Source organism: Desmodus rotundus, chromosome 7 (genome assembly GCF_022682495.2).
Source record: "Desmodus rotundus isolate HL8 chromosome 7, HLdesRot8A.1, whole genome shotgun sequence".
In the NCBI taxonomy this organism is placed as follows: Eukaryota; Metazoa; Chordata; class Mammalia; order Chiroptera; family Phyllostomidae; genus Desmodus; species Desmodus rotundus.
The window spans coordinates 129,018,762-129,043,158 of NC_071393.1; the positions used below are offsets into that span (position 1 = coordinate 129,018,762).

General features: G+C 54.1%; 1 protein-coding gene across 1 annotated transcript in view; it reads left to right on the top strand.

Moving 5' to 3' along the window:
- The window catches only part of RIN3 (Ras and Rab interactor 3), a 102,029-nt gene that overhangs the window by 23,527 nt on the left and 54,105 nt on the right, over window positions 1-24,397 (top strand). Inside the window, exons 2-3 of the mRNA XM_053928361.1 lie at window positions 6,239-6,443; window positions 15,651-15,768. Coding sequence (XP_053784336.1) covers window positions 6,239-6,443; window positions 15,651-15,768 — 323 coding nt within the window. The remainder of the gene's footprint in view (window positions 1-6,238; window positions 6,444-15,650; window positions 15,769-24,397) is intronic.

Genomic DNA, 24,397 nt, shown 5'->3' on the forward strand with positions numbered 1-24,397 from the left:
GCCTCTTCCCTGTCCTCCCGCCTCACCTTCCCCAGAGAACTGGCCAGCTCTGCACAATGGGCCGCTCCCTTCCCAATGAGGCATCCCTGGAACTTCCTGAGCTGCTTCCCTGGGGCAGCAGAGGTAGCCCTATGCTGGCGTCCTCAGGAACTGGGAAACTGCCTGCCTTCCCTCCAGATAGGCAGCATCCAGTGGGGCCCCACCCCCCAGGCTGCCACGGCTCTGGCTCTGACTCTGCACTGGGGCACTGCCTTGGGCACCTCTCCACCTGGAGCAGGTCTTTCCTCTCCTTCTCCCCATGTTGAATAGACTGTGACGGGACCAGGCCAGGGAGCCGTGGGCATGCCATGCCAGTGCACTCCTTCCTTTGGGCAGCTGGTGAGAAAATCTCCCCCATGGACTGGGTGGATGCTGACTCCAGGCCTGGTCCCTGCAGGCCTGGTCCCTGCAGCCCTGGCCCGAGTGCCCCGAGTGTCTGACCCTGGGCCGCTGGGCACTGCAGCCAGGGTGTCCAAGGCAGTCGGTACCACTGATCAGAGCTCCGTGCTCCAGTCCCTGGGGCAGAAGGAAAGCCGGTCGTGGAGTGATCCCTCTTTCCGGGGGAGTTGCTCTAAAATCTCTGAGGCTCGTTATTTTGCACCAACAGTGCCATCTGTCACCCACGGTCCCGGGGCTGCCTTTGCAGGGCCCTGAGCTGGAGGGAGGCAGCCGAGAAGGGAGGGCGTGGGTGTGGGGTCCCTGATTCTGCCCACAGATGACATATCCAGTGCTATGTGGCCTCAGCCATGGTCCCTGGCAGTGAGAGCTGACGTGGCCAGGCTGTTCTATAACAGTGATCACGGCACTAAAATAAAGCTGGACACGGTGCCAGCTCCGGGTGTCCCCAGCGTTGCTGTCCAACCCCAGCCCGACAGCCACTATTATCGGCATGGGCACTTTGCAGTGACAGCGAGCAGCAAGCACCCGGAGAGCTCCAGTCATCCAGGGCCCGAAGTCAGCTGGGACACAGGGGTGAGAGAGTGGCTGCCTGGCTCCACTGGCCAGGTCAGAGCAGGTGGCCATGGCACTTTGTCCCCTGAGGGCTAAAGTGCTCTGGTGATCCCGAGCAGGACCGAAACCTTCCCCCACCCTCAGCGGCTGCTTCTCCAACCCCTCAACCTCAGAGATCCTCTCCAACCCTCACACCCTTGTCGCTGCCAAGTCACCTCACAGGGCCGCTGCACGGGCCTTCGTCACTTCTGCACAGGTCCATCCAGGGAGGGAGGAGGACACTGACAAGAGTGGGACAGGTGCTGGAAAGTGGGATCTTAAGAGACTTGGGCCTCCCAGGTGGCTCGGTTGGAGCAGCTGAGGTCAGCCCACACGGCGCTTGTCCCTGCCAGGTTCACTGACCAGCACTGGCTGGGTCCTGGTGTGGAAGGGGTCCTCCAAGTGGTGTGTTTCTGTGCCCCAAAATATTGACGTCTTTTTTCATGTCAGGCCATGTGGTTCCCAGGCACTTGAACTTGTGGTTTATCTCTGGGGCCAGATGGTATCTTGGGTGTCAGCTGAGTATGACACAGAGACGTGTACCTCAGTCACTTGGTCCAATGTGCTAGGTCCTCAAATCAAGGCCACGAAGCGGGAGGATTGCAGTGCAAGGAAAAGAGGAATTTCAACTAGAAAACAATCGTTAACACTCACTGAGTGCGTGTGCTGGGCGAAGTCCTTCACGGATATCTAACTGGATTTGCACAGTTACTCTATTATGGAAGGACTATTACTGTTTCTTTGAAAGTGCTTACACTGAAGCCCAGAGAGGTGGAGTAACTGGCCAGAGATCACACAGCCTAGATTCAGACCTAGGGCTTCTGTTAACAGCAGGCAGGCTTCTTCTGAGTGAGCCTTCGAGGATGGGGTGATTCTCAATAGTTTACTATAAAAAAATTTAAACCTAAGAAAAGTTGAAAAAAATTGCAGTAAACACGCATATACCCATCACTTACCCTTAATGTTTCTGCATATTTGCTTCGTTGCATGTGTCTGTCCCTCTGTCCCTCCCTGAACCCACCTTATTTATTTTGCATTTCAAAGGTTTTGGACCCCTCCTGAGGGTGTCAGTTTGCACATCACTAACTCTGGTCAAAAAAGCATCTACGGTGCTTTTTTATTGTTTTGGTATAAAATTTACGCAGATAAAATGTAAAGACACATACTAGAAGTGATCCGTTTGAACTTCATATTCATGCAGTATGTATTTTTCTGCACCTGGCTTCTTTCACTCAGCACAGTATTTTCGAGGGTCCTCCACATGGTTGTATCTATTTGTAATTCCTACTTGTTGCTGCTGTTCCATTCTGTCACGCACCAGCGTCTGCTTGTCTGGGACGACCCCTGGACCAGTCTGGGCGATCACGAGTACAGCTGCTAAGAACACTCGTGTATAGGTCGTTTTGCGGACATACGCTTTCATTTTTTCTTGGGCATATACCTGAGCGTGGAACGGCTGGGCCACAGGGTGGTAGTAGATTTAGGTTCATAACAATGGCCTTTCCCCAAGTTTACTTTCGCATCAGCGAGGTCCGAGCGTTCTGATTACTCCCGTGCTGCGCCGCGTGCCGGCAGACTTTTTAACTTTAGCGATGCTGGTGGTTGGGACACGGTATCTCCTCGTGGTTCAAATTTGCATTTCCTTAATGACTAATGGTCTGAGCGCCCTTCCACCTGCTGTGGGGCCATCTGTATGTCTTCTTTGAGGAATCTTCAATTCTTTTGCCCATTTTAAAAATTAACATGCTTGTTCTCTGTTAAATGTATGTTTGGTGAATATTTTCTCCTAGTCTATGGTTTGAGTATTCACTTTCTGAACGAGGTGTTTGATGAACACACGTTTGAATTGTGATGTGTTTAATCTGGCCACCTTTTCTTGTATGGTTTTTGCTTTCTGGGTCCAATCCATTGAGCTTTTGCCCTCCTGCTGGAGAGAGTATTGGGAGGGGTGGTAGAGAGCCTGAAGGAGCCACGGGTGGAGGGGACAGAGCAGCCCAAGCAGGAGCACCAGGTGGGGAAGTGTGGGTTCCTCTAGGGCGACGATGACCAGAAAAGGAACACCTAGAGGGTGGCGGTGTCAGAAAATGAATTCCTTCAACGTTAGGACTGGACTGGATTCTTTAGGCAGTGGGAGCCACTGGGGGCTTTAGAGCAGGAAGGACGTGGTGATCTCAAAGGAGAGGTGGATGGCACAGGCCCGGTGGTGCTACAGCCTGGGGCAGAGTTTCTCCTTGGTTCCCCTGAAAGCAGCAGTGTGTGTCTCCTGTGCCAGGGAGCTGGGTGTGTGTGTGGGGGGAGGGTGTTCAGGTTCCTGTCTGTGGATCCTCAAAGACTCTCCTCAGGCCCAGAAACCACCCAGTCCCCATCAGGACTTAATGGGCCCACTTCTTGCCAAAGAAGCCTGTGGGTTGGTGTGGGCCAGTGGTTGGGCTGAAGCCCATGGAAGGTGTCCTTATCCGTGGGGTCAGAGCCACCTCTCCCAGGTCCTTGCGAGGACCCCTGCCCTGCCCCACGCTGACCTTACCTCCTCCCACCTCCGCCCTCTGAGCTCCTGCCGCTTCCCAGGCTTCCTTGCACCTTTCCTAGGCCAGATAACTGAAGGCCTTTGCTGGCCCCTGTGTCTGGAATCTCCTCCCCTGGCCGGCTCTCCTCATCGTCTGACACACTCTGGGTCACTCTTTGTCCTCGTTCATCACGGAACCCTCCCCTAGCTGAGGCGAACGAATCATTCTGTCCTCTGCTCTAACCCAGTGCCGAGGACAGCGTCTGGCAGTGGTGGCCCTCAGAAAATGCTGAGCATGAATGAAAGTGAGGCGCAGGCCCCTCCTTTCTCCCAGGGTCTCTTTGTTTGATCATAGCTTCTGTTCTACAGGAGAGAGTAGGGGCCCTTGTCCCCAAAACCCAGGTCCCAGCTAGGCCACTCAGCAAATGGAGGGATCTTCTAGGCCCCGCTGTGTCCATTGCACAGATGAGGAAACTGAGGCCCTTGGAGGGACTGGACTTGGCAACCTCTTAGCTGAGTGGGGGGCCAAGTGGAAATGGGATCCCAGAGCTCCCCCCCATCACAGCCATCACAGTCCTCACTGGCCACCAGGGAGGCTCTGGGCCAATGGAGGAGATTTGAGGATGATCCTAAAGCCTTTTGGTGTGCCAGAAGATATTTTTGGTTTGGGGGCAGGGGGCGGAGCAACCTAATGGGCCCCAAAGTGCTCATTTTCTGGGTAATTCTGGCCTCTGCCCACAGTTGTAACTTCCTTCCCAGAGGAGATGCTGCAGCCACACTTCAGGGCTTGGGAAGTGATCGCATCCACGTCAGCTGGGCTGCCCCCGGCCTTGAGCTCCAAAGCAGACCCAGCAGGCCCCAGTTCCACAGCTCAAGAGCATCCGTGAGGCTGCCTTCTGCCCCCACCCTCCACCCAGCCCCATGGTGCCTGCTACTGCCTGGGACGCTCCTGCTGCCCTGGTAACCTGGCACCGGTCCTCTGCAGACCCAGAAGGAATCCTTAAGTCCCCGTGTGCACACACAGCATCCATGAGAGCGAGGGGGTGGGGGTGGGGGCATCCGAGGAGGCATTTTAGCACCGACATCCCCCCACACCTCCCTACTCAGGTCTCTGCAAGACCTGCCTGCTCAACACAACAGCTCGCTGGCCGGGTCTAATCCAGCACTTCGCAGCCTCCCAGTGCCCCAGAGCCACCTCCAGGACCCCGCTGTGTTTCCTCCTCAGGACTTCCGTGTCCTGCCCTCTCGAAGGAAGTGGTTCCACTTTTCTGCACCTTTGACAGGGCCCATCCTGGCTCATCCCTCCCCCAGGCCTCTCCCTTCAGCACATGCCAACCCTGGGTGCCCCTGGGCGACACCACAGAGACACGGGGCAAAGGAGGGGGACCAGCCCTATCCTGCTGGCTTCATAACGACCCCCTTCTGTCTGACTGAGGTTTCACCCCTCAGATGGGATGCAAGGAAGGCCCCACAGCCCCAGCTCAGGATTTGAGGCACCAAGATGCCCTCCTTTTCTGGAATCAGGGTGCATGGGGGGTGCAGTGAGCCTTCTGGGCAGGGTCTCTTCAAGTAGACCTCTGCTGTGGTTTTTCTGTTTCCGAGGCCTGTGACTCTCCTCCTTCCCCCATCCTGACCTGTATCAACCCCAATGCGGGGAGGACAGGGTGGCACAAGGGAGACTTCTGGAAATGCCTGTATCAGCACTTCTCATAGAAACAGAATGCAAGCCTCATACGTAGCTGTGAATTTTCTGGTCGCCACATTTAAACAGTAAAAAGAAATAGGTGAAATTAATTTTAATAATTTACTTAACTCAGTATATCTAAACTATTATCATTTCAGAATGCAATCTATCCATGGAAACTATTATTAGTGAGCTATATATTTACAGTCTTTTCATATCAAGTGTTCAAAATCCTGTGTGCGCATCTCAATCCAGACCACCCACTTTTATTTTTTGTGTTTTTAGCAATTACTGTCTGCATTCAACATTATTTTGTATTAAGTTCAAGTGAACATACAGAGTGTTCCCCCCAATATTTCCACCACTCACCTGGCACCATACATATTTATTACAATATTATTGACTATGTTCCCTGTGCTTTACATCCCTGTGTCTGTTTTGTAACTCCCAATCTGCACCCCTCAACCCCTTCCCTTTTCACCCAGTCCCCCTCCCCCTCTCCCCAGACCACCCACTTTTAAGAGCTCAGGTCCCACACGTGGCTACAGTATCGGACGCGTATCGGACGCATGGTTCTCTCTCTTGATCGAGGTGGCAGACAACAGGAAGAGACATATGCCAGAATTTGTCTAATTGTACACCAGAGACATGTGCCTTTCTCTGTGTGTAAATTACACTTTCATTAAAAAGTTTTTTAAATGTCCCGTTCAGAGTTCTGCTCACTGTCCCTGAACCCACCCCGGGCTGGGATTAGCTACTTCTGACACACTGTGCTTCTGTTTATATTTATTCCAGTTTTGTGCTACAGCCGGTTATTTCTTTGTATGTTTAACCCATTTGATTAGAAGCACTGAAAGGTGAAGAGTTCATTCATATTTAACTCCCCAGAGGGCCACTGGTTTCCCAGATGCTCAGTACGTAAGCCCAGTAGAACTGAACCCCCCCCCCCACCTCCCTGCCCCGGTTCTAAACCTCTCTCTGCGGAGCGGAAGGATGGGCTGATCTTTTGCTTCTGTTCTCAGTCCTGTTCCAGACGTTGACAAAGGAGAGGAAGAGGAGGAGGAGGAAGATGGCATGGGGCCTTGTCTGCCAGTCACCCAGAAGAACTGCCTCCCTCCCCGGGGCATCAGCGTCCTGGAGAAGCTCATCAAAACGTGCCCAGTGTGGCTGCAGCTGGGCCTGGACCGGGCTGAGGTGGCCAGGATCTTGCACCAGGAGGCAGCCGGGGTGAGTAGGGGTCTGTCCATCTCGTGGTCAACAGGGCAGGTGCAGCCACCAGGAGCTGCTAGACTCGGGAGCAGGGGACTGGTAGGAGGGCTGTTTTCTGCTTTGGGGAGCAGCTGGCCCCGTGGGAGAGCAGGGGGTGTACGGCAGGTATGGGCTCTCTGGGCCCTTGGCCACCCGAGGCAGGCCTGACTGCAGAACTCAGCCAGGTGTCAAGCATCAGAACCAGAGGGACCTGAAATCATTTTACACCCCCTGTTTACATATGAAAGTAAGGGGCTGGGGGCTGGGCCCAAAGAGTTTTGAGTCAGGCTGGGGGGCTTTGATTTTCTGAGTCTCACTTTTCCCAGTTTGAAATGGAGCGTTAACAAGAGTACTTTCCTCCTGTTAGTGTACACCTGGGGGGGGGGGCGAGGGGGGAGTTGGATCGGTGGGTAGGAAAGATGAGTCAGAGCTCACCACCCCCATGCGTTTGCTCTTACGGGCTGCTTCCGATTTTAAAGAAAAATTGACAGTTAATTTGTTTAATTATAAAAGCGAGACATACAGGTGTCCACTGTAAAAAGAAAATCAAGCTGGACAGAAATAAAGTAAAAAGAATTACCTTATAAAGGTGTTGGCCACTGATTTTTTTCAACTAACCCCCTTCCCACAAGCCTTTTGTTTTTACTTTTGTGTCTTTAACGAGGCGGAAATCACTTCCCAGGAATTAGCCCTGGTGACGTGCACAGCTGAGTACTGCCCAGGGTTGTGCAGCCACCACCTGTATCTCGTTCCGAACGTTTCGTCACCCGAGATAAAACCCTTGGCCATTAAGCAGTCGCTCCCATTCCTCCCCGTCCCCTGGGCCCCTGCCCCACCCCCACCAGTCTGCTTCCAGGAGTCCTTTCTGCCAGAAGAGCGTGGGGCGCCTCTCCGGCCCTTTCCAGGGGACAGTCCCACATCTGACAGCGAGCGTGCACTAAGCCCTTAGTGTTCCAGGCACTTGTCTAAGTTCGACCCCCGATACTACGCTTGATCTTAGCCAAAAGGCCGAAAAGCGGTAAGTTCGACCCCTGAATTAGCATGGTTTATCCTCGCAGCAGCCCTCTGGGGTAGGAATTACCGTTCTGCCCATTGTACGGATGAGGTGACTGAGACACAGAGTGGAGTGACCTCCCCCGGTGACACAGGGGTGAGGCCCAAGCCGGACTTTGAACCCAGGCAATCTGGGTGCTCCTGTGCTGTATCATACACTCATACACTCACACACTCTCACACACTCACACACACACATGCACGCACACACACACACACACACACACGGAATCCTATCTTTCAGCCTCCCTGTGCTTTTCTGTTCTCCCCTTCCGTGTGCCCTGGAGTGCCGCCCTGTGTCCGGGACGCGTTGAGCTCATGAATTCACGGGCCTGAGTTGGTCAGTGGACTCATTCTCACCTTGGACTCCATAGAATTCATCAAGTCGGCAGTTGTACCTGAAACTTATGGGGCCTCCAGCCAAGCCCCAACCTCCCTGTGCCCCAGAATTGGAGCAGATGCACCTTCTCTTACCTTCTCTGCCCTTACACCCTGTTTTTCCCTGTGAGCTTCTGTATTTTCAAGCAGAAGCAAAACCCTGAGATTGGCCAACTTTAACCCAAAGTTGCTCCTCACATGCTTCCATTAATGCACACAGCGGTTTCTCGCCGGTGGGTGTGCCCATTTCCCGATAAGGAAATGCAAGCACAGAGACTTCAACTCACTTGCCTGAGGACACACAGCTGGTGAGAGCAGAGCCTGCGTGGTGTGATCTTCGGGGTCGCTGGGCAGACCCTTTACTGCATGATGCCACCCCCACAGGACTGTCTGAAATGCCACCGGTGCGATGGCTTCAGTGTTCTTAAAGACATAGACACTGTGGGTGGCCCTCAGGTTGTGAGAGCTTGTGGGGTCTCCCAAGATCACCTGGACCCACCCCTCCTGGTGCCGGGTGGGGAGACACAGAGCTTCATCGAGTCTGGGGCCAGTGGTCAGGAGACTGGAGATCCAGCCCCTTTGTCCCAAAGATCTTTGTGACCTTGACCGTGTCCACCCCCTTCACCACTCCCCAACCCCCCCACAGCCTGCTTCTCTGATAAGGTGGGAACATATCGGCCCAATTTTGACTTTTTTGTGTATCCAGAATCAAGGCAATCAAAAAGCCACCTTTATTCATTCTACACCAAGTGCTACTTTTTTTGTTTGCTTTACTTTAGAAGGTATAGAGAAAAGTTGCAAAGACAGTACAGAGGATTCCCTTATAGGCTCCTCACCCAGCTTCTCCTATTGTTCACGTGTAACATGGATACGGCATGACTGTCACAATTCATGAGCCAAACTGATACATTAGTGTCGACCGAAGCCCATTTCCTTAGTTTTGCCCGCTGTCCTTTTCTGTTCCGGGACCCTATCCAGGGCACTGCCTTACCTTTCGTCATCGCGTCTCCTTGTCCTGTCGCAAGGCTGTGATAGTTTTTCAGGCTTTCTCTATTTCTGGCGACCTTGACAGTTTTGAGGACTCCTGGCCAGGAATTTTGTAGAACATCCCTCCCCTGAGAGCTGTCAGGGGGTGAGACTAGGGTGATTCCCTTCACATCATGTCAAGGGTACAATACATGATATCAGCCTGGGCTGTGGATGTTGACCTTGGCCACCTGGCTGAGGCCGTGTTTGCCCATTGCTCCACTGTGAGTTCCTCCTTCTCTGGCTCCCGTGCCGTCTGCCCCCGTAGGCGGTCACTGCGCACAGCCCACACTTGGAGGTCACGCTCCACCTCTTTGATTATCTGCAGAAATTATTTGAGATGTATTATTTGAGAATTATTATTCTCTATGAGATGTGTCTCTTCTCCCCCATTTATTTATTGATTCTATCATGTACTTAGAATGATATGAATTCATGGGTATTTGTTTTATGCTTTGGGTTATAATCCAATACTACTTTAACTATTTTATTGCTGGAATTATTCCAACTTTGGCTGCCACGAGTCTTTGAGTTGGCTCTGTGTCTCTCTGGTGCACCCCCGTTGTGTGTGGGCTTTGCTTGTGTGCTAGTTTTTTTGAGCTTTTTCTTACTTCCTGTCACTCCAAGATGCTCCAGGCTTCTCTTGTGTTTTCTTGCCCCCGTCCTAGAGCCGTTTCTCTGAGGAGCCTTCATTCCTTTCATTGCAGAATCATATTCGAAACCAGGGCCAGGAGGCTGTGTGTTTTCATTGCTACTGGAGTGCCAGAAGGTGGTGTTTAATGAAAGAAACTTCTTATAAAGTTGCCTTTTGTGGTGGAGGGGCTACCTCAAGAGTTGCAGGAAGCTGAGTTGGGATGAAGTAGACCAGCCCTGTGGGAGGTGCAAGGCGCCCTCCCCAGAGCTGAGTCCGAGGAAGGCCCCTCCCATTCCATGCTAGTTTGGTGAAAGCATCCCCGCAGCCCCTGGGTTGCCCCTTCCGGCTGCTGGGGCCAGGGAGGACTGCGCAGTTGGCAGTGACTGTAGGTCTGCCCTGTGCCAGGCACCGTCTCGCCCTTCCCACAGCCCTGCAGAACTGGAGGCGGGCTCTCTAGTTTCTAAGTGAGGAAACTCAACTCTGACGGTAAGGAGCCCCCCCTGAGTAATGGAGCCGGCTACTAAGTGACTGTCTTCAAAAGTTTATAAACAAAAACACCGTGTCTCAGCCTCAGCCCCAGAAATGCCGGCTTCTTTGGTTTGGAGTGGGGCTCAGGCACCAGTGTGCTTTCAAAGCTCCCTCGGGGATTCCTTCACGCAGCCAGGACTGAGGAACCCCACTCCGTGCCGCGCGGCACAACCTCGTGAGAAGTAAAGGGAAGGTGGGCCACGTGTGGCCAGAGTGGGCTCCGGCCCTGGGAGCGCCGACCCCCACAGGCAGGGCAGCCCCGGCTCTCGTGGCCCCTGGGAGGAACCGGCCACTTCGGTTCCTTCCCTAATGGGCATGATTGGAAATTCTCCCCAAGCAAATGGAAAATAGTCCGAGGATAACAAAAGTGGAAAAGCAGACAGCTCTGGGCTGTCCAGGCCAAACATGGGCAGGACATACGAAACCATTATCATGTATTGGGTGTCCGGGTTTCGTATTTTTGTCTGGGGGGGGGAGGGGGGCGCAACGGCCACGTACTTCTGTCCTGAGCATCTTCTCTGCCAGCTGTTACTGAAATCAGTTGTTCTCACCCAAACCCCCACTGGCAGAAGGCAGACGGGGTGCTTCCGTGACCAGCCGCCCTGGCCCCCTGCATTGCAGGACTTTACCCGTGACACTAACCTTCGTGCAAGCCTCTTGGGATCTGGAAAAGACTGCAGGCCATGGATGCTGGGACAGAATCTTCCAGAAGGAAGGAGTCCTGGGACCGTCAGCACCCCTCCCTCACTAGACTGGAAAAGCCAGCTCAGAGAGGGGAAGTGACTTGCAAAGGACACGGCAAGCCTGGGTCAGAGGGAGGAGGGACACCAAGTGCTCTGATCGCTGCCCCTGACCCCTGTTGTCTTCGGGTGGGGGTTGGACCTTCGGAGTGCATGCACGTCCTGTCAGGGTGTACAGTCGGGGGGAAAAGGCTGCTTCTGCTTTCAGGGAGTTCCTCATCCAGTGCATCGGGAGAGCTGACACAGGGGAACGGGGACAGACAGAGAGGGCTCACTCAGACGACGGCCCAGCAGGGCACCAGGCAGCGCTTGTCCCCAGGGAGGAGAGAGGCCAAGTGAGAACACGGGGCAAGGTCTGCAGGTGGCCTGGTCCTCCGGGAAGGCTTGCAGGAGCAGTGGCGGAGGGAGGGCCCCACGGCAGGCGTGAATGTGAGCTGCCCCATTTATGACAATCCTAGGCAGCCCCGGGAGAGCATCCTAGCAGACAAGGCAGGCCCCAGCACCCGGACTTGTCACTCTTGGTCCCCCACTGCTCACCTGGAGCTCATCTTTTTGCTCAGGGCCGAGGCCTGCAGTCTGCGGCCGCTAATGAGGATGTCTTTCTTGTCCTGGGCCCTGCTGTGGCAGTTCTGGGTCCTGGGGCAGTCCATGAACCGCGGAGGGTAGCAGTGCTGCCTCTGTGTGGTAGTGGCTCTGTGCCTTTTGACCTCAGGGCTCTGAGGCAGGTAGGGAGGCATGGGGAAGGGGGGCCCCATATTTGGGGTGCCTATTACACAGCAGGCAGTCTGCTGAAGTCCCCTGCGCAGCTCTTCCAATAATACTTTGAGGTGCTGGGTCAGGCAGGAATGCTTTTGACTTCAAGGAACAACAGACTCAGCCTGTAAGCTTCCCACAAGGCCCAAGAAGAAACGCAGACTGCGACAGACTGTGACAGTCCCCCAGCTGGGAGCTGCTGTCCGAGGGCTGCTGTCTTCTCTCTCTCTGTGGAACACGAGGGCAGAGAGCAGAGCTGGTGTCTTGGCAAAGCGAAGAAATCTAGAAAGCTCTGTGCTGAGGAGGAAGGAGCCGATCAAATGGCGGGGCAGCATCGAGGGAGGCCGCTGGGGAGGCTGGCAGCCCTGATCTGTCATCGCGGTCGCCATCGGGGGGCTCAGTGGGCTGTCCCAATAGTCGAGGAAGGAGGTGACCGTCGGTGGACTGAGGAACACAGGCTGCCCTGTGGCCCCGGCCCTTGGTAGGGCACCCCCCAACCCCCCACCCAGACACACCCACACAGAAAGTCCACCCTTACGTAGATATCCTGTTGTCTCCTGTTTTCTACTCTTGTGTTTTATTTGGAAAACCCTGGTTGTGGCATTTGCGCTAATGGGTCATAGCCCTCAGCTGAAAAATACCGCCTTCCTTGGGCACATGTGGCTGAACTAGTGGCCTGCGCATGTGCCCCTCCCCCCACCACGTGCCCCACGTGTGTAAAGGGGGCACTTTCCCTGCCAAGGCAGAAACCCGCAGTTTGGTTCCCGTCCAGGACTGCGCCATCCTCAGCTCCCGCCCTGGCTCGGGGTCAAGGGTCCAAGTTTGTCGGCAGCCTTCCCAGGAGCATTGCCAGCTCTGGCTCGGGCCCCCTCCCCGTGGCCTGGCCCCCGGAGTTCACACTCAGCCACACACAGTCACTCCCACACTCGCTCGTGCTTCTGCCAGCAGCTCTCTGACACCACCTGGGTGCCCTCCAGTTCAGTTCAGTTCAGTTCTGACACTGCCTCTCCCCTGCGTGAGCAAGACCCAAGGGAAAGCACAGGGTCCCCAACAAGACTGCCCTGGTGCAGATGCCAGACATCAGCGGGTCCCCAGGCCACCCGCACTGCTGTCTGGCGTGGCTACAAACTTGACCGCTCTTCAGGTTTGATCACTCACGGAATGACTCGGGGGACTCACTGAAACCTATACCTGTGAGGAACATTTTGTTAAAAAGGACCCAGCTCAAGAGCGGCTGAGTGAAAGGCACGAGTAGGGGCGAGGTCTGCAGCGGGGAGGGGCACGCGCACTCCCACCCATCCCCTGGTGGGACCTGGGCACATCACCCTCCCCGCACCTCCGTGTACCACCAACCGGGGCTCGGCCGGGCTGCATGGTCCAGAGGTTTCATAGAGTTTTCTCTGCGAGAGCGAATGAATCATCGCCTACGCCGACATGCTAGAACTCACTCCCAGTTCCTCTCCTCTCTCTGGAGGTCAGGGGTGGGGCTGCAAGTTCCCTTCCCCCCTTGGAAACTAAGGGCCCACCAGGAGTCACGCGTTAGCGTAAACTCAGGTGTGGTCACAAGGAGCTATTTTGTGAATAACAAAAGACATTCCTCTCTCTCAGGAAATTCCAGGGATTTTTGAAGCTTTGACAGAAAGTGGGACAAAGGTCAGATATACTTTTTAACTCACCAGGCACTTATTCACACACACACACACACACACACGCACACTCCCTCTCTCCCATTCCTTCACCCACTGCCGTCCCCGCTGCCCTGGTGCACGGGAGGCAGCTGGTCTCAGGGACCTCCGAAGAAGAGGCAAAGCGACCTCTTTTTTTTTTGAAAGGCACCGTGCTCCAGGGGTCCGTTCAGATTCAGGGGGCCACCCCAGTGCAGTGACACTAAAGCTCAGGGCAAGGCCAGGCTGTGCTGGGGGGACCCAGGTGTGGTCTCCGAACTGAGGGCGGAGGCATCTGGAGGTAAGCATCCTCCTGCCAGGTCCCCTGGGGAGGGCTGCCTTCCAGGGTGGGCACCTCAACAGGCAGCATCCCGCCTGCCTCTCGTTTCCTCCCCCGGAAGCCTCCCTCCTGTCCCCCTCTGTCCACTCCGAGTTCTCACGCTCTCTCCACCCTCCAGGAGCAGGGCTGATAAACTCATTTCCTCTCCATTCAGTGAGTAATGGACTCATGGTGTCACTGCTTCCGAGGGGACATGCACTGTCACAGGGGAACAGAACCTTAAGCTGCAAAACCTTAAGCCAAGGGACCACCCGTGAGCTGGGTAGAGGGTGGTTGAGGGTTGGGGATCTAGAGTCTAAAGGCCAGAGCTCAGATCCCAGGCCAGCACTCACTGACCTTGGGCATTGCTTACCTCTCTGTTTCCTCCTCTATGACGTGGGGGTAGTGCCAGCACCCACCACCCACCACCCTGCGTAGCTCTAACAGGAGAGTGAAGTACGATCGTGGAACCTAAGGAGCTGTTGTCAGGGCTTGGGGCAGACCAGGGAGGGAGGCAATATGCATTAGCTCTTACTGCCCACAAGAACGATACTATTATAGTGTTCCACTGACAGTTGTAAAACCACATTGTGTTAATAACAGATGTGATACGAATGATAGCAACAATAACCATGGCAGAGAGTTTGGAGCATCACCACAGGGGGGTAGGACAGTGTGCCTTAGCGGGGAAGGGACACCCCAGTGGTCCACCAGAGCCTCTCACGTCTGGGCAGTGTCCTTGGAGATGTCCCAGTGCCTCTCCCCCCAGCTCTCCCTCAGCAACTTTGGCCAGACTTTGGTCTTCCACACGCTAGCCCAGGTGCTTGGGGCCTGAGTGGGAGAAGCTTAGACCCCCGGGGGGATAGGAGTGGAGGGGAGGGGGACATGGTGACCAAGTCCTTTCTCAGGAAAGGGAGGAATGAGCCTTCCTTGGCTGAGGGACGCCCTGTCGCCCCTCCCCAGGGAGATTTGTGCCCCTGGAGGCTGGGACGATTCCAGAAGGAGTCTGTCACCACCTGAAGGAGGGCTGAGCTTTGGTGGGGCCCGCGGAGACTAAACGGGACGTTTTAAAACCACAGAGTTTGTGCATGAAGCAGAGGCCCCTCCCCACGATGGCCGTGGCAAGTGCAGCCCCTTCAGCGAGTGGAACCGCAGGAGAGGCGGAAGTGGAGGGTCTGTAAATATGTGGCTCTGGTTTAGATTCAGGTAACGCCTGGTCACTAGAGCAGGGATGCGTCCTCAGGGCCAAGAGGACAGGTCCCCTCCTGCCCCCGTGAGGGGCCTGTGGTGCAGAGAGAGGCCAGGGAGTGTGGAGGGCTGGAGCAGGGACACCAGCATCTGGGGCAGAGTCCCAGCCCTGCCCCTTCCAGCTGTCCTGGGAGCCAAGCCCACCTGGGTGTTTACTCAGTCATCACACCAGGATCAGAGAGCGCCTCCGTGTTTCCATGTGTGATGTGGGGGTAACAACCGACCTCACGTCAGAGGTTATTGATAGGAAGAAGCGAGAGAATGTATGCAAAGTATTTATACCAGTTCCTGCCACAGAGAAAGCGCTATGTTAATTGTTAGCTATTTTTATTTCTGTGGGGGAAGATCTTGTGAATTGACTAATGTCTGTGACCACTTCCAGCAGCCTCCCCAGAGGGTCCGTGCTGTGTGTGTAGGTGGGCACGAGGTGAGACGCACCTCACTCCTGAGCATTAAAACTTCTCTACGAGTGGACCCTGGACCCCCACCCATCCCAGAATCAGCTAATTCCGGGCCCCAGCTCCCCCAGCTGAATTAGCATCTCCAAGGGGGGACCCAGGAATCTGCACTTTAAATACCCCTTGCCTAACTCTGTCTACAACATGGAAACATCTGAGTTGACCCCCTCTATGAGCAAATGAGACATTGAGACTCAGGAGCCGGGGGACACGGGCTGGGTGACGCGTGGCTCTTAGGGCAGAACACTGCATTCTCCTGAGGGGTGCCTGGCTGCCACCCTGCCTCCTTGTTTCTGGAACATTCCAGATGACTTCCATCTCTCTGTTGTCCCTCTCACACCCACCCAAATCTTTGATTCACGGAGCCCTCCTTCTTCTGTCGCAGACATTCCTGGTTCTCCGGGACAGCGGCTTGAAGCACCTGGTGCTCTGTGTCCATTTTCCTTCGCTGAACGAGGGCTCGTCCGAGGTGCTCGAATACACCATTAAAGAAGAAAAATCGAGTAAGTACCATCCTTCCGGTCTGGCCTGTGACCACACAGCAGCAGCAGCAGCAGCAGAGGCGCTACACCCCGTAACCACAGACAGACACTCCCCCGGCAGGAGGGGGTTGGAATTAGACGTGGGTGGGGGACGCTTTCAGTGCCCTGGAGCTATTTGGCCAGCTTCTGTTTTGAACTCGGTTCTAAAACACAGAGCGAATGTCAGTTTCTGCTCACTCCTGTCACTGCTTGTCACCCATGTCACTGCTTGTCGGCTTTGCCTCCTCCTGGCTGGCTGCAGTGAGGTGTCCTCCCGCGAGCTCAGGCTGGAGAGAGGGAAGACACGGAGAAGAAATGTCTGGGCCCCTGGGTCCTAGTGACAGCTCAGCACCCACGCAAACTATGACCTTGGACAAGTCACTGAACTTCTCCCAGCCTCTGTTTTCTCAGCTGTCCATGGACACAGTAGTCGCTGCCTGCCTGTATCACAGGACCTTTGTGAGGGTCCAAGGGGCAAGCGCTTTGAAAGACAAAAATCCCGTGTGTGCACAGAGCCGCCAGGAGCAGGCTGCACCTCGATGGGGAAACGTCGTGGGGGCCCTGATCCAGGGTGAGCTCGTACTGATACACAGTGAAGGTGTGGAGGCTTCCCCGCCTCTCGTGGGCCAGGCCATGAGTTAAGGCCCCAAAAGTCTGTTCCTGAAGAATATTCCAAGTGCCGGCTTAGACCCTCTTCTGAGTGGGTCCAGGGTTGTGGCAAGCTTTTTACTCTTGGTTAGCAGCGGAGTAAAAGCAGTTAAAGGAAGTGAAATATTTGTTAAGTATCCTATTAGTATTGTAAGTATATTTATATAGATTATATATTATATGCTTACACAATTTATATTTACATAATTAAATATTGCGTAACTATTTTAAATATTTATTAAATACTTTAGAATGCTTGTTTCTTAAGAGACCCTTATGCCCGACACTGGGAACATGCCAAGATGAATAAGACGGAGCCCAGGCCTCAAGGGCCTCCTGGTCTAATTGCAGGTGGGGAGACACGGTAGGTGGGAAAAGCAGACACCCCCATTTGCTGTGCAGTGTGACAGGTGTGACTGGGAAGGGACCCTGGCCAAGGGGCCCAGAAGATACAGGTGGCGAGTGACCCCGTGAAGAGTCTGGAGACTTCGGCTAGAAGTCAATGATAGAGATTTATTCCAGAGGCCAGGCAGAAACCCGGAAGTGTTCCAAAAAAGAAGGAAAAGTTAAAGTTCATATCATCTCCAGTGCATTCTTGAGAATGATCAGCCCTGCGTTCTTAGCCCTGGGATCTGCCCAGGAGGATTATCAGTCAGGCATCAGGTGACCTGGAGGGCGGGCGGTCAGGATAAGGGATGTTGGTGGACTGAGGTGGTCCTGACACAGGAGCCCTTCAGGCAACAGTCAGAAGGTTATCTGGAGATCTGGTATGTGTCCAGATACATGTCCAGGCACTGACGTGGGAACGGAAAGTTCAAAGAATTTAAGTTCTCGGGCTAGTTAGAACAATAGAATCATTTCCTCATGCCTCAGCCTCCTTGATTTTAGTGATTTAGCAGCTTGACCCTAGTGACTGGTGGGAAGGATCCCGAGGGGGTGTCAGAGAGGAGTGTGCGCAGGTTGGGCCCTGAAGGGTGGGTGTCTCAGTTAACGGCGAATTTTCCAGCTCAGGAGGTGGAGGAGACATTGAAAGCAGAAGCTGGCTCCTGCACTTGCCCTAAGGGGGCCTTTCTGGGGAGACCCGGACTCACGGAGAATGGGTGGAACGTAAGCGCACTCATCCGTGTGTCCAGCAGATAGTCGTGAAGTGTCTGCTCTGTGTCAGGCACTGTGCTACCACTGGGGACGCAGCAGGGAACAAAAGCCAGTCCCGGCCTCTCGGAGCGTCCATTTGGGGGAAGGACGGGGACAAGGAGCAAACGATACAGGGGGACTGTCAGAAGGAGAATAGGGCTGCAGAGAACACAGAAGTGGGAGCGTTAGCCAGCTGCTGCAACACCACCAAAAAGTGTAATGGCTTAAACCCAGAAGAGGCTGGGTTCCCACTCACGTCAGAATTCCAGGTCTGTGGGTAAGGCCTGGGGACACCTTGAGCCCACAGCTTCCAGTTTCCCACGGTGGACCCCACACCAACCCTCTGGAAGGGGAAACAGCACGGAGGGGGCTTGTGGGCGGGTCTCACCAAGGCCTGGAAGTGGGTATGTCACCTGTGCTTGGATGCCATTGGCTAATATTCAGTCACATGACCACACCCCACTGCCTGGGTGACTGGGAAATGTGGTCCAGATGTGTGTCCAGGCAGATGGAGAGGGTCTGGATTTTGGTGAACTGCCAGGAGTCTAAAGTGATAGAGTGTATAGAATTGCTAGTGCATATAGCAAACTTTAATGACCCTTGTCCTTTGTCTCTGAGTGTCCAGCAGGAAAGAAAGTGTAGGTATCTCGAAGAAGGAAACAGCATTCTAGTTTTCCTAGAGCAAATATTTAGCGCCCTCTACTGACTGCAGAAGGGATGACATTGTTTAGAGCACCTACTGCTCTCCATGAACCCCCCTCAGATGTTCTCAGCAGGTGCCTCTGGGCTGCAGAGACCCTGGGTGCTCTCTTGAGGTCCTGGGAGAGAGACAGACATCAGCCCATCTGCTTATGGACTAGTGTAGTCCTGTCTCTTAATGAGAGTAACCAGGCTTCGGGGACTTGCCTGCCCAGGCACTAGTTAGCTACTATCCTTTAGAAACCCAAGAGCCAAATGTGGTCTTAAATTTTAGCACTGACATCAGGAAAGTGGCTGAAAGTGGGGAGTAGTGATGTGCTGAGCCTGTTGCAGGTCAACATGAGCTCTAGAAGTGCAAGGAGGGAGCACTATCCAAGGTCAGGCTGATCGGGAAGGCTTCTTGGAGGAAGAGGGAATCAGGCTGGACGGACAGAATGTCTGCAAGATTGCTTTTCCCCTTTGCCCCTATGCTCCTTTCCCAACCCTCTGCCCCAGTCTCCAGGGCATCACTTGTAGGTGTCTCCAACCCAGCTACACCCCCAGCTGCCCCTGTCTCGTGGAACTGGGTCAGAAAACAGGCCCCAGGCATGCCAGTGGAACAAGGACACCATGTCGGGTCACATGTCTCACTTCTGATTAGGAGATCCAGGACAAACCCGGGCACTTGGGTTTGCAAGCTCACTGCTCTGGGCTTGTGACTTCCCGGCACTATGTGGTAGAATCTCATGTTCCATTTTTAATGTAAACTTTTAAAATTCAGTACCCAGCTTCGCTGAATAGACCATCAAAACTCAAATCCCTTATGTAACATAACTCTTCTAATCATGATCCCTGCCCATTCACTGTAACAACACAGATTGTAAGTTTGTATGGGTTTTATTTTGCTCTTTTTTGTATTGCCTCACTGCTCCGCACACTGCTGACCCCAGAGGTGTGCCTCCGTGGCAAACCCAGGCAATATCAGGAGAGGTCTTTGCTATGATGACTCGCTGGGCCTACCTTTTTCCTTGTCTTCCTGTTTGGTCCTTTCCTCCTTAGCATTGCAGTGGGGCACAGAATACAGAAACCACACAGCCTGTGTTGGAACCCCAGCGCTGCCTTTTCCTACCTGTGTGACCATGACCTTGGGCCCCAGGGTCCTCCAATGGGAATGATACGGGTGCCTCCCTCAGAGGGAGCTAGAAGGAGTTAGTGTGTCTAAAGTGCTTAGGACAGGGATCACCTTTCTACTTGCTAGATGAGATGCTGCCCAATTCATGAACAGCTCAGTAAAGCCAATTAGATCTTTAAAAAAGATAATGAAGTGCTTAGGATAGTACCCAGAGAACAAGAGAAGGTTAGAATAGTGTTCGCTGTTGTTTTGTTTTTGATCTTCCTGCAGGACTAAGCCCAAAGGAGAAGGGAATGAGCCTGCACAGGAGGTTCCACGGCTCTGGGTAAATCCCAGCTGAGGATGTGGGGCCGGCCTTTCAGTCCCTCTTGGGAAGAAGGAGCCACCAACCTCCTGAGTCCTCCTGTAGCTGTGGTGGCTGCAGTGGCGGGTGGCCTTCAAGGAGGAAGTGGGCAAGGGTAAGGCCCAAGGCCTGGAACTAGGGCCTTTTGTTGGGGTTCCCCATGCAGAGCTGAGGCCAAGGAAGGAGACACGGGGATCCCCCAGAAGTGGGTGGTCAGCCTCATCTGTGGCCCCGCTCTGCTTGCTTTGAACGAGAAAGACTCCCCACACCAGCTCGCTGCATCTGTGTGCTTGGGCTGCCCTCTAGTTCCTTGTTCAGTTCCTTTGCAAAACCCTCAGGCTAGTTTTGCCACAATAACATCCCTAAACTACCATGGATTGCACACTGGGTATGTGTGTAATACTTCACACACAAAGTATTGCACGCAAAGTAATGCGAGTGTATTTTCCACCCATGGTACATGTCAGCTGAGGCTCTTTAGGAAAGCATCTTCATTCTGCAATCGAGGCTGAGAGAGCAGCACTGTCAATGGGGAGGGGCAGAAGGGAAGGAGGCAGATGGCAGAATTCCACAATGGCTCTCAAAGAGTTTACTCAGAGGTGGCAGGTGTCTTGTCCCCTTACATCTCATTGGCCAAAACAGGTCAGATGACCAGGCTAGACCCCCAGTGGGGTGGAAAGGATTATCTCCCACCAGCATGTGACCAGCAGGGGGGGTCACAATTATTTTTAATGAGTATTACCATCTGCACATCCCCAGTTCTCCTCTGGGCTCTGCTAAGGTGACCACAAGACTTTGAGGAACATGAGTCACCACTTAGCTTCCGGGGACCCTCTGAGACCCGGTGTGTGTATGGGGAGGGGGTGGGCAACCAGCAGAAGAGACGTACATAACTACTAATCATGGCCGTGTCCATTCAGGAACTGGGGCAGGGGACACAGTGGATGAAGGAGCGGGACGTGGGATGGGTGGCAGCTGCAGGACTGCAGCCCTGCCCGTTTACAGCTGCAGCAAACCACTTGGCCAGGGGACACTAGCCCCTTTGTCATTAATCTGCATCCTTGAAGATGGTGACAATGACATGTTCATGTGACAGCATTTTTCTGCTGACTGCTCAGAAAAGAAAACCAGGGGGCCACTGTCTCTACAAGAGGAATCAGGGGACAGTGGCGGATGGTGTGCCCTCTGGCCCCTATAGGAAGTGACTTCCGGATACTTGGTCTGAGCCACTTGCCCCCAGTTTCCCCAGCAGCCCCGCTTCACCCCTTGCCTATCCCCTGTGCCGGCTGGGCCCTGGCTTCTGGCCCATCGGCTCTGTGAGGACCTCTGCGTGCCCTGAGCACATCTCCCACGCCCAGGCCAGACGTCTCAGGCCCAGTGGTTGAAGCTGAAAGAGACACTTGTACGTGGGCACAGAACCCACCTCATGGGCACTCGGTGAATGTTGTGCTGACAGGCGCTGTGGTGGTCCCCACTGGACTGGGGGACCTTTAAACCAGGGAGGGGGGAGTTCCAGATGAGCCCTCTGGGAGCAGAGATCTGTATGTGTGGGCCAGTCGGAGTGTCCCCTGGAACGACTTTGAGTCCACGAGGGAGAACCGCATCGGTGCTCTTGGGCTCGGCCCTTTCACCAACTGACCCGTTATCCTAAAGGGCATTTACATGGGCGTCTGGCCAGCAGTGTGTTAAGTCCCAGAAAAGATAAGGAACGAGTATTATTACAGTCAGGGTTGCAGTGAAGGCAGGCTCTTGCGTTTTGTCCGGGGGCAGCGCGGCCTGCGGGGGGGCAGAGTTTGGTGCTCTCGCTGATGCAGACCGCTTTGGAGAGCGTGAGCTTTGGAAAGGCAGACAGTTCTGGGTCTTTATTCTGTCTCTGTCACCTTGTGACTTCAGACAAGTTACTTCTCTGTGCTTCGATTTCCTCGTCTGCAGCACAGCTGTGGGGGCACTGATGCGTGAGTACATGTAGGGACGAGAGACGGTGGGGCCTGGCACTGGGAAGCGCTCAGACAGTGTCGTCACCGTGATATTGTAAGAAAGACCTACCATGTTTTGCCGTGTATAACGCAAGCTTCTTTTGCCCAAAATTTTGAGGGAAAGATAAGGACGCGCGTTATATACATGGGTAGTACTAATTCCCACATAAAATGTGAATTATACATGGAAATCAGCACTAAAACGTGAGTTTGCGTTACACACAGCTAAATACAGCATTTTGTTTTTGTTGTTCCTGGCATAGAACTCCCCAAACCCTTGGAATTTCCTAAGTGATAAGAGCGATAAAGGTATTTCGATGTACATAACAAGCCCCTTTTGAGCTCAGCTGTGAAATGGACTCGTGATTACAGTGGAACTGCATACAGTAGGTGCTCGTAAAACACCTGACTGCCCCTCCCCCTCCCCCTCCCCCTCCCCCTCCCAGAGCACCCGCCTTCCACCTTGGCCTGGGTCTTAGGGTTAGAGAACCTGGATTAACATTCGGTTCTGCTGCTTAACCAGCCCCGCATAACTACAGCATGCTGTTTGACTCCTGGGCCAGCTGAGCTTTGCAAAGCCATGGGTCAGTGCCAACGGACTGGGTTCTAGTTTGGCTCCCTCGGTAACTTGCTCAGTGATTTTAAGCAAGTCACTCAGTGTCTCTGGGCCTGCTGGGAGAAGGAACCCCTGACCTCAGCCAGTGAGAGATGCATATAGAACGCCTGAGAAGGGTGAAGGCCCACACCGGGAGAAGGTGCTCTTCTTCGTTTGCCTGACCCAAGCCCCTGGATTGTAAAGCCTCACCACAGCCGAGGGAAATGCAGGTTGCTCAGTGTCCGGGGGGCCCCGCTGGCCTCCTGGGATGCCTGTCCCATCAACTTCTTCTTTCTGCCCCAACTACTTAAGGAAGGAGTCAGAGGGGAGACTTTCTGGAAAGTTCCGTACAAATGGACTGCCGTCTTTGTACAATAGCTCTTTGTGCCCATCTCCTCTTATCTGCTGGGAATCAGTGGCCAGCCTGTGCTGCTTTAATCAGCAGCCCTGACCCTGCTTTACACACCATGTCGTGCTGATTGCCACCCCGGCCTTGGTTTTCACAGAGGAGAATTTTAGGGAACTGGCCCAGCAAAGTTCCCCCTGCTGGGACAGTCCCTTCCCGTTCTCATTGTTGCCATCCCAGGTAAGACCCGGTTCCCTGGCAACCAGGCCTTACCCATGGAAGCTTGTCCAGCCTTCCGCCCCGGTTTTGGGAGACTCCCTGTGTAGCAGGGTGGGCTTTCACAGAATCCATTCCTCTTGTCTTCACATAGCCCTAGGAAGCAGGTGCAAGGACCCCCATTTTCAGCTAAGGAAATTGTACCCAAGGATAGAAACGCGGGTGAACCTGGGCTGTCACCTCCACTTCCAGGTGCCTTCACCTGGGGCCAGGTGCTTTCCGGGCTGGTCTCCTGTGGTCCTCGTGCGTGTGGCTCTCCAAGCCCGAGGAGGTGGAGGACACCAGAGAGCGAGGTAGAGTAGGCAGTCGCCGAGTACACGTAAGGACTTCGGAGTTACCCTCAGAGTCTGAGGCCCAAGCTAAATTATACCCCAGTGCCTGGTGTTCGCTGCGGAGCACCAGAGCTGGACAGGAAGGTGACACTCAGGGACACTATGGCTTCAACAAGGACCCTGTGGTGAGGAGGGGTCCCTCGAGCCAGTGGGGTCACCTGTGCCTTAGGACTCGTAATGGTTCTGCCTCTTAATGGCCATCTGGGAGTGGATTGGTGACCGAGCTGCGGTTTTGGTGGCATGCTGGAGCTGGCCCATTCCAGCCTGTGAGAGTGCAGTGTGCCCGTCTCCCCCAGCCAGCAGGGTGGGAGTATTTACACCGCAGAAATCGGCGTGCTGTCTGTCGGGGCCTCCTTTCCCTGCAGAGTCTGTTGTTAAACAGGGAGCAGCACCCACTGCTGTTTCTTCATCTATGAAGTGGGGACAGTGATGCCCACCTTACGGGACCACTGGGAGGCAACATGTAGGTGAGCAGTTTGCAAACTGAAGTGTGATGTGTGGGTAGATGTATGTATTCATATGTTATTGTATGATTTTTACATGAAAAGATGTATCTTTAGGAAAAGAGGGGCTCTATCTCTGCAGAAACAGGACATAAAGTGGAATTGGGGTGGTATGAGTGGAGTAGTGGAGGCTCCCAGAGAAATTGGGGTGACGCGAGATCACCTCCTAGTGGAAGCCTGAGAGGCTCCTTCTAACCAGCGTCAGGGTCCCTCGGGACCCAAGCCCTGTCAGCCATTGAGGGCGTGGTTCAGCTTTTTTCACGGTTTTCTTTGAGAAAAGGCAGTGGCGGTGGCAGTGGCAGAAAGAACCAGCAGGCAGCAGACCTGGATTTGAAGCCTGTCACTTGCTCACCGGCTGAACTGGGGCAAGCACGTGGTGATCCTTTTCGAGTTCAGTCTCCTCGTCTGTAACACGTGGGTTGGGGAGCCTGGTGGAGAGGGGCCGTGGGGGCCCTGGCATGTGTCGATTGCGTGGGATTTCTGTTGGTTCTGCTGTGTCTCCCGGGGTCCCTCCAAACACCATCTCACAGCACTGTCTCAGGACACCAGATGGACCCCTAATTTGCAGAATGTGGCTCGGGGGTTGGTACAAGCAGCTTCTCCTACGCAACCCAATCTAGAATGTTCTCCATGTGCCTCTCCCTCTAC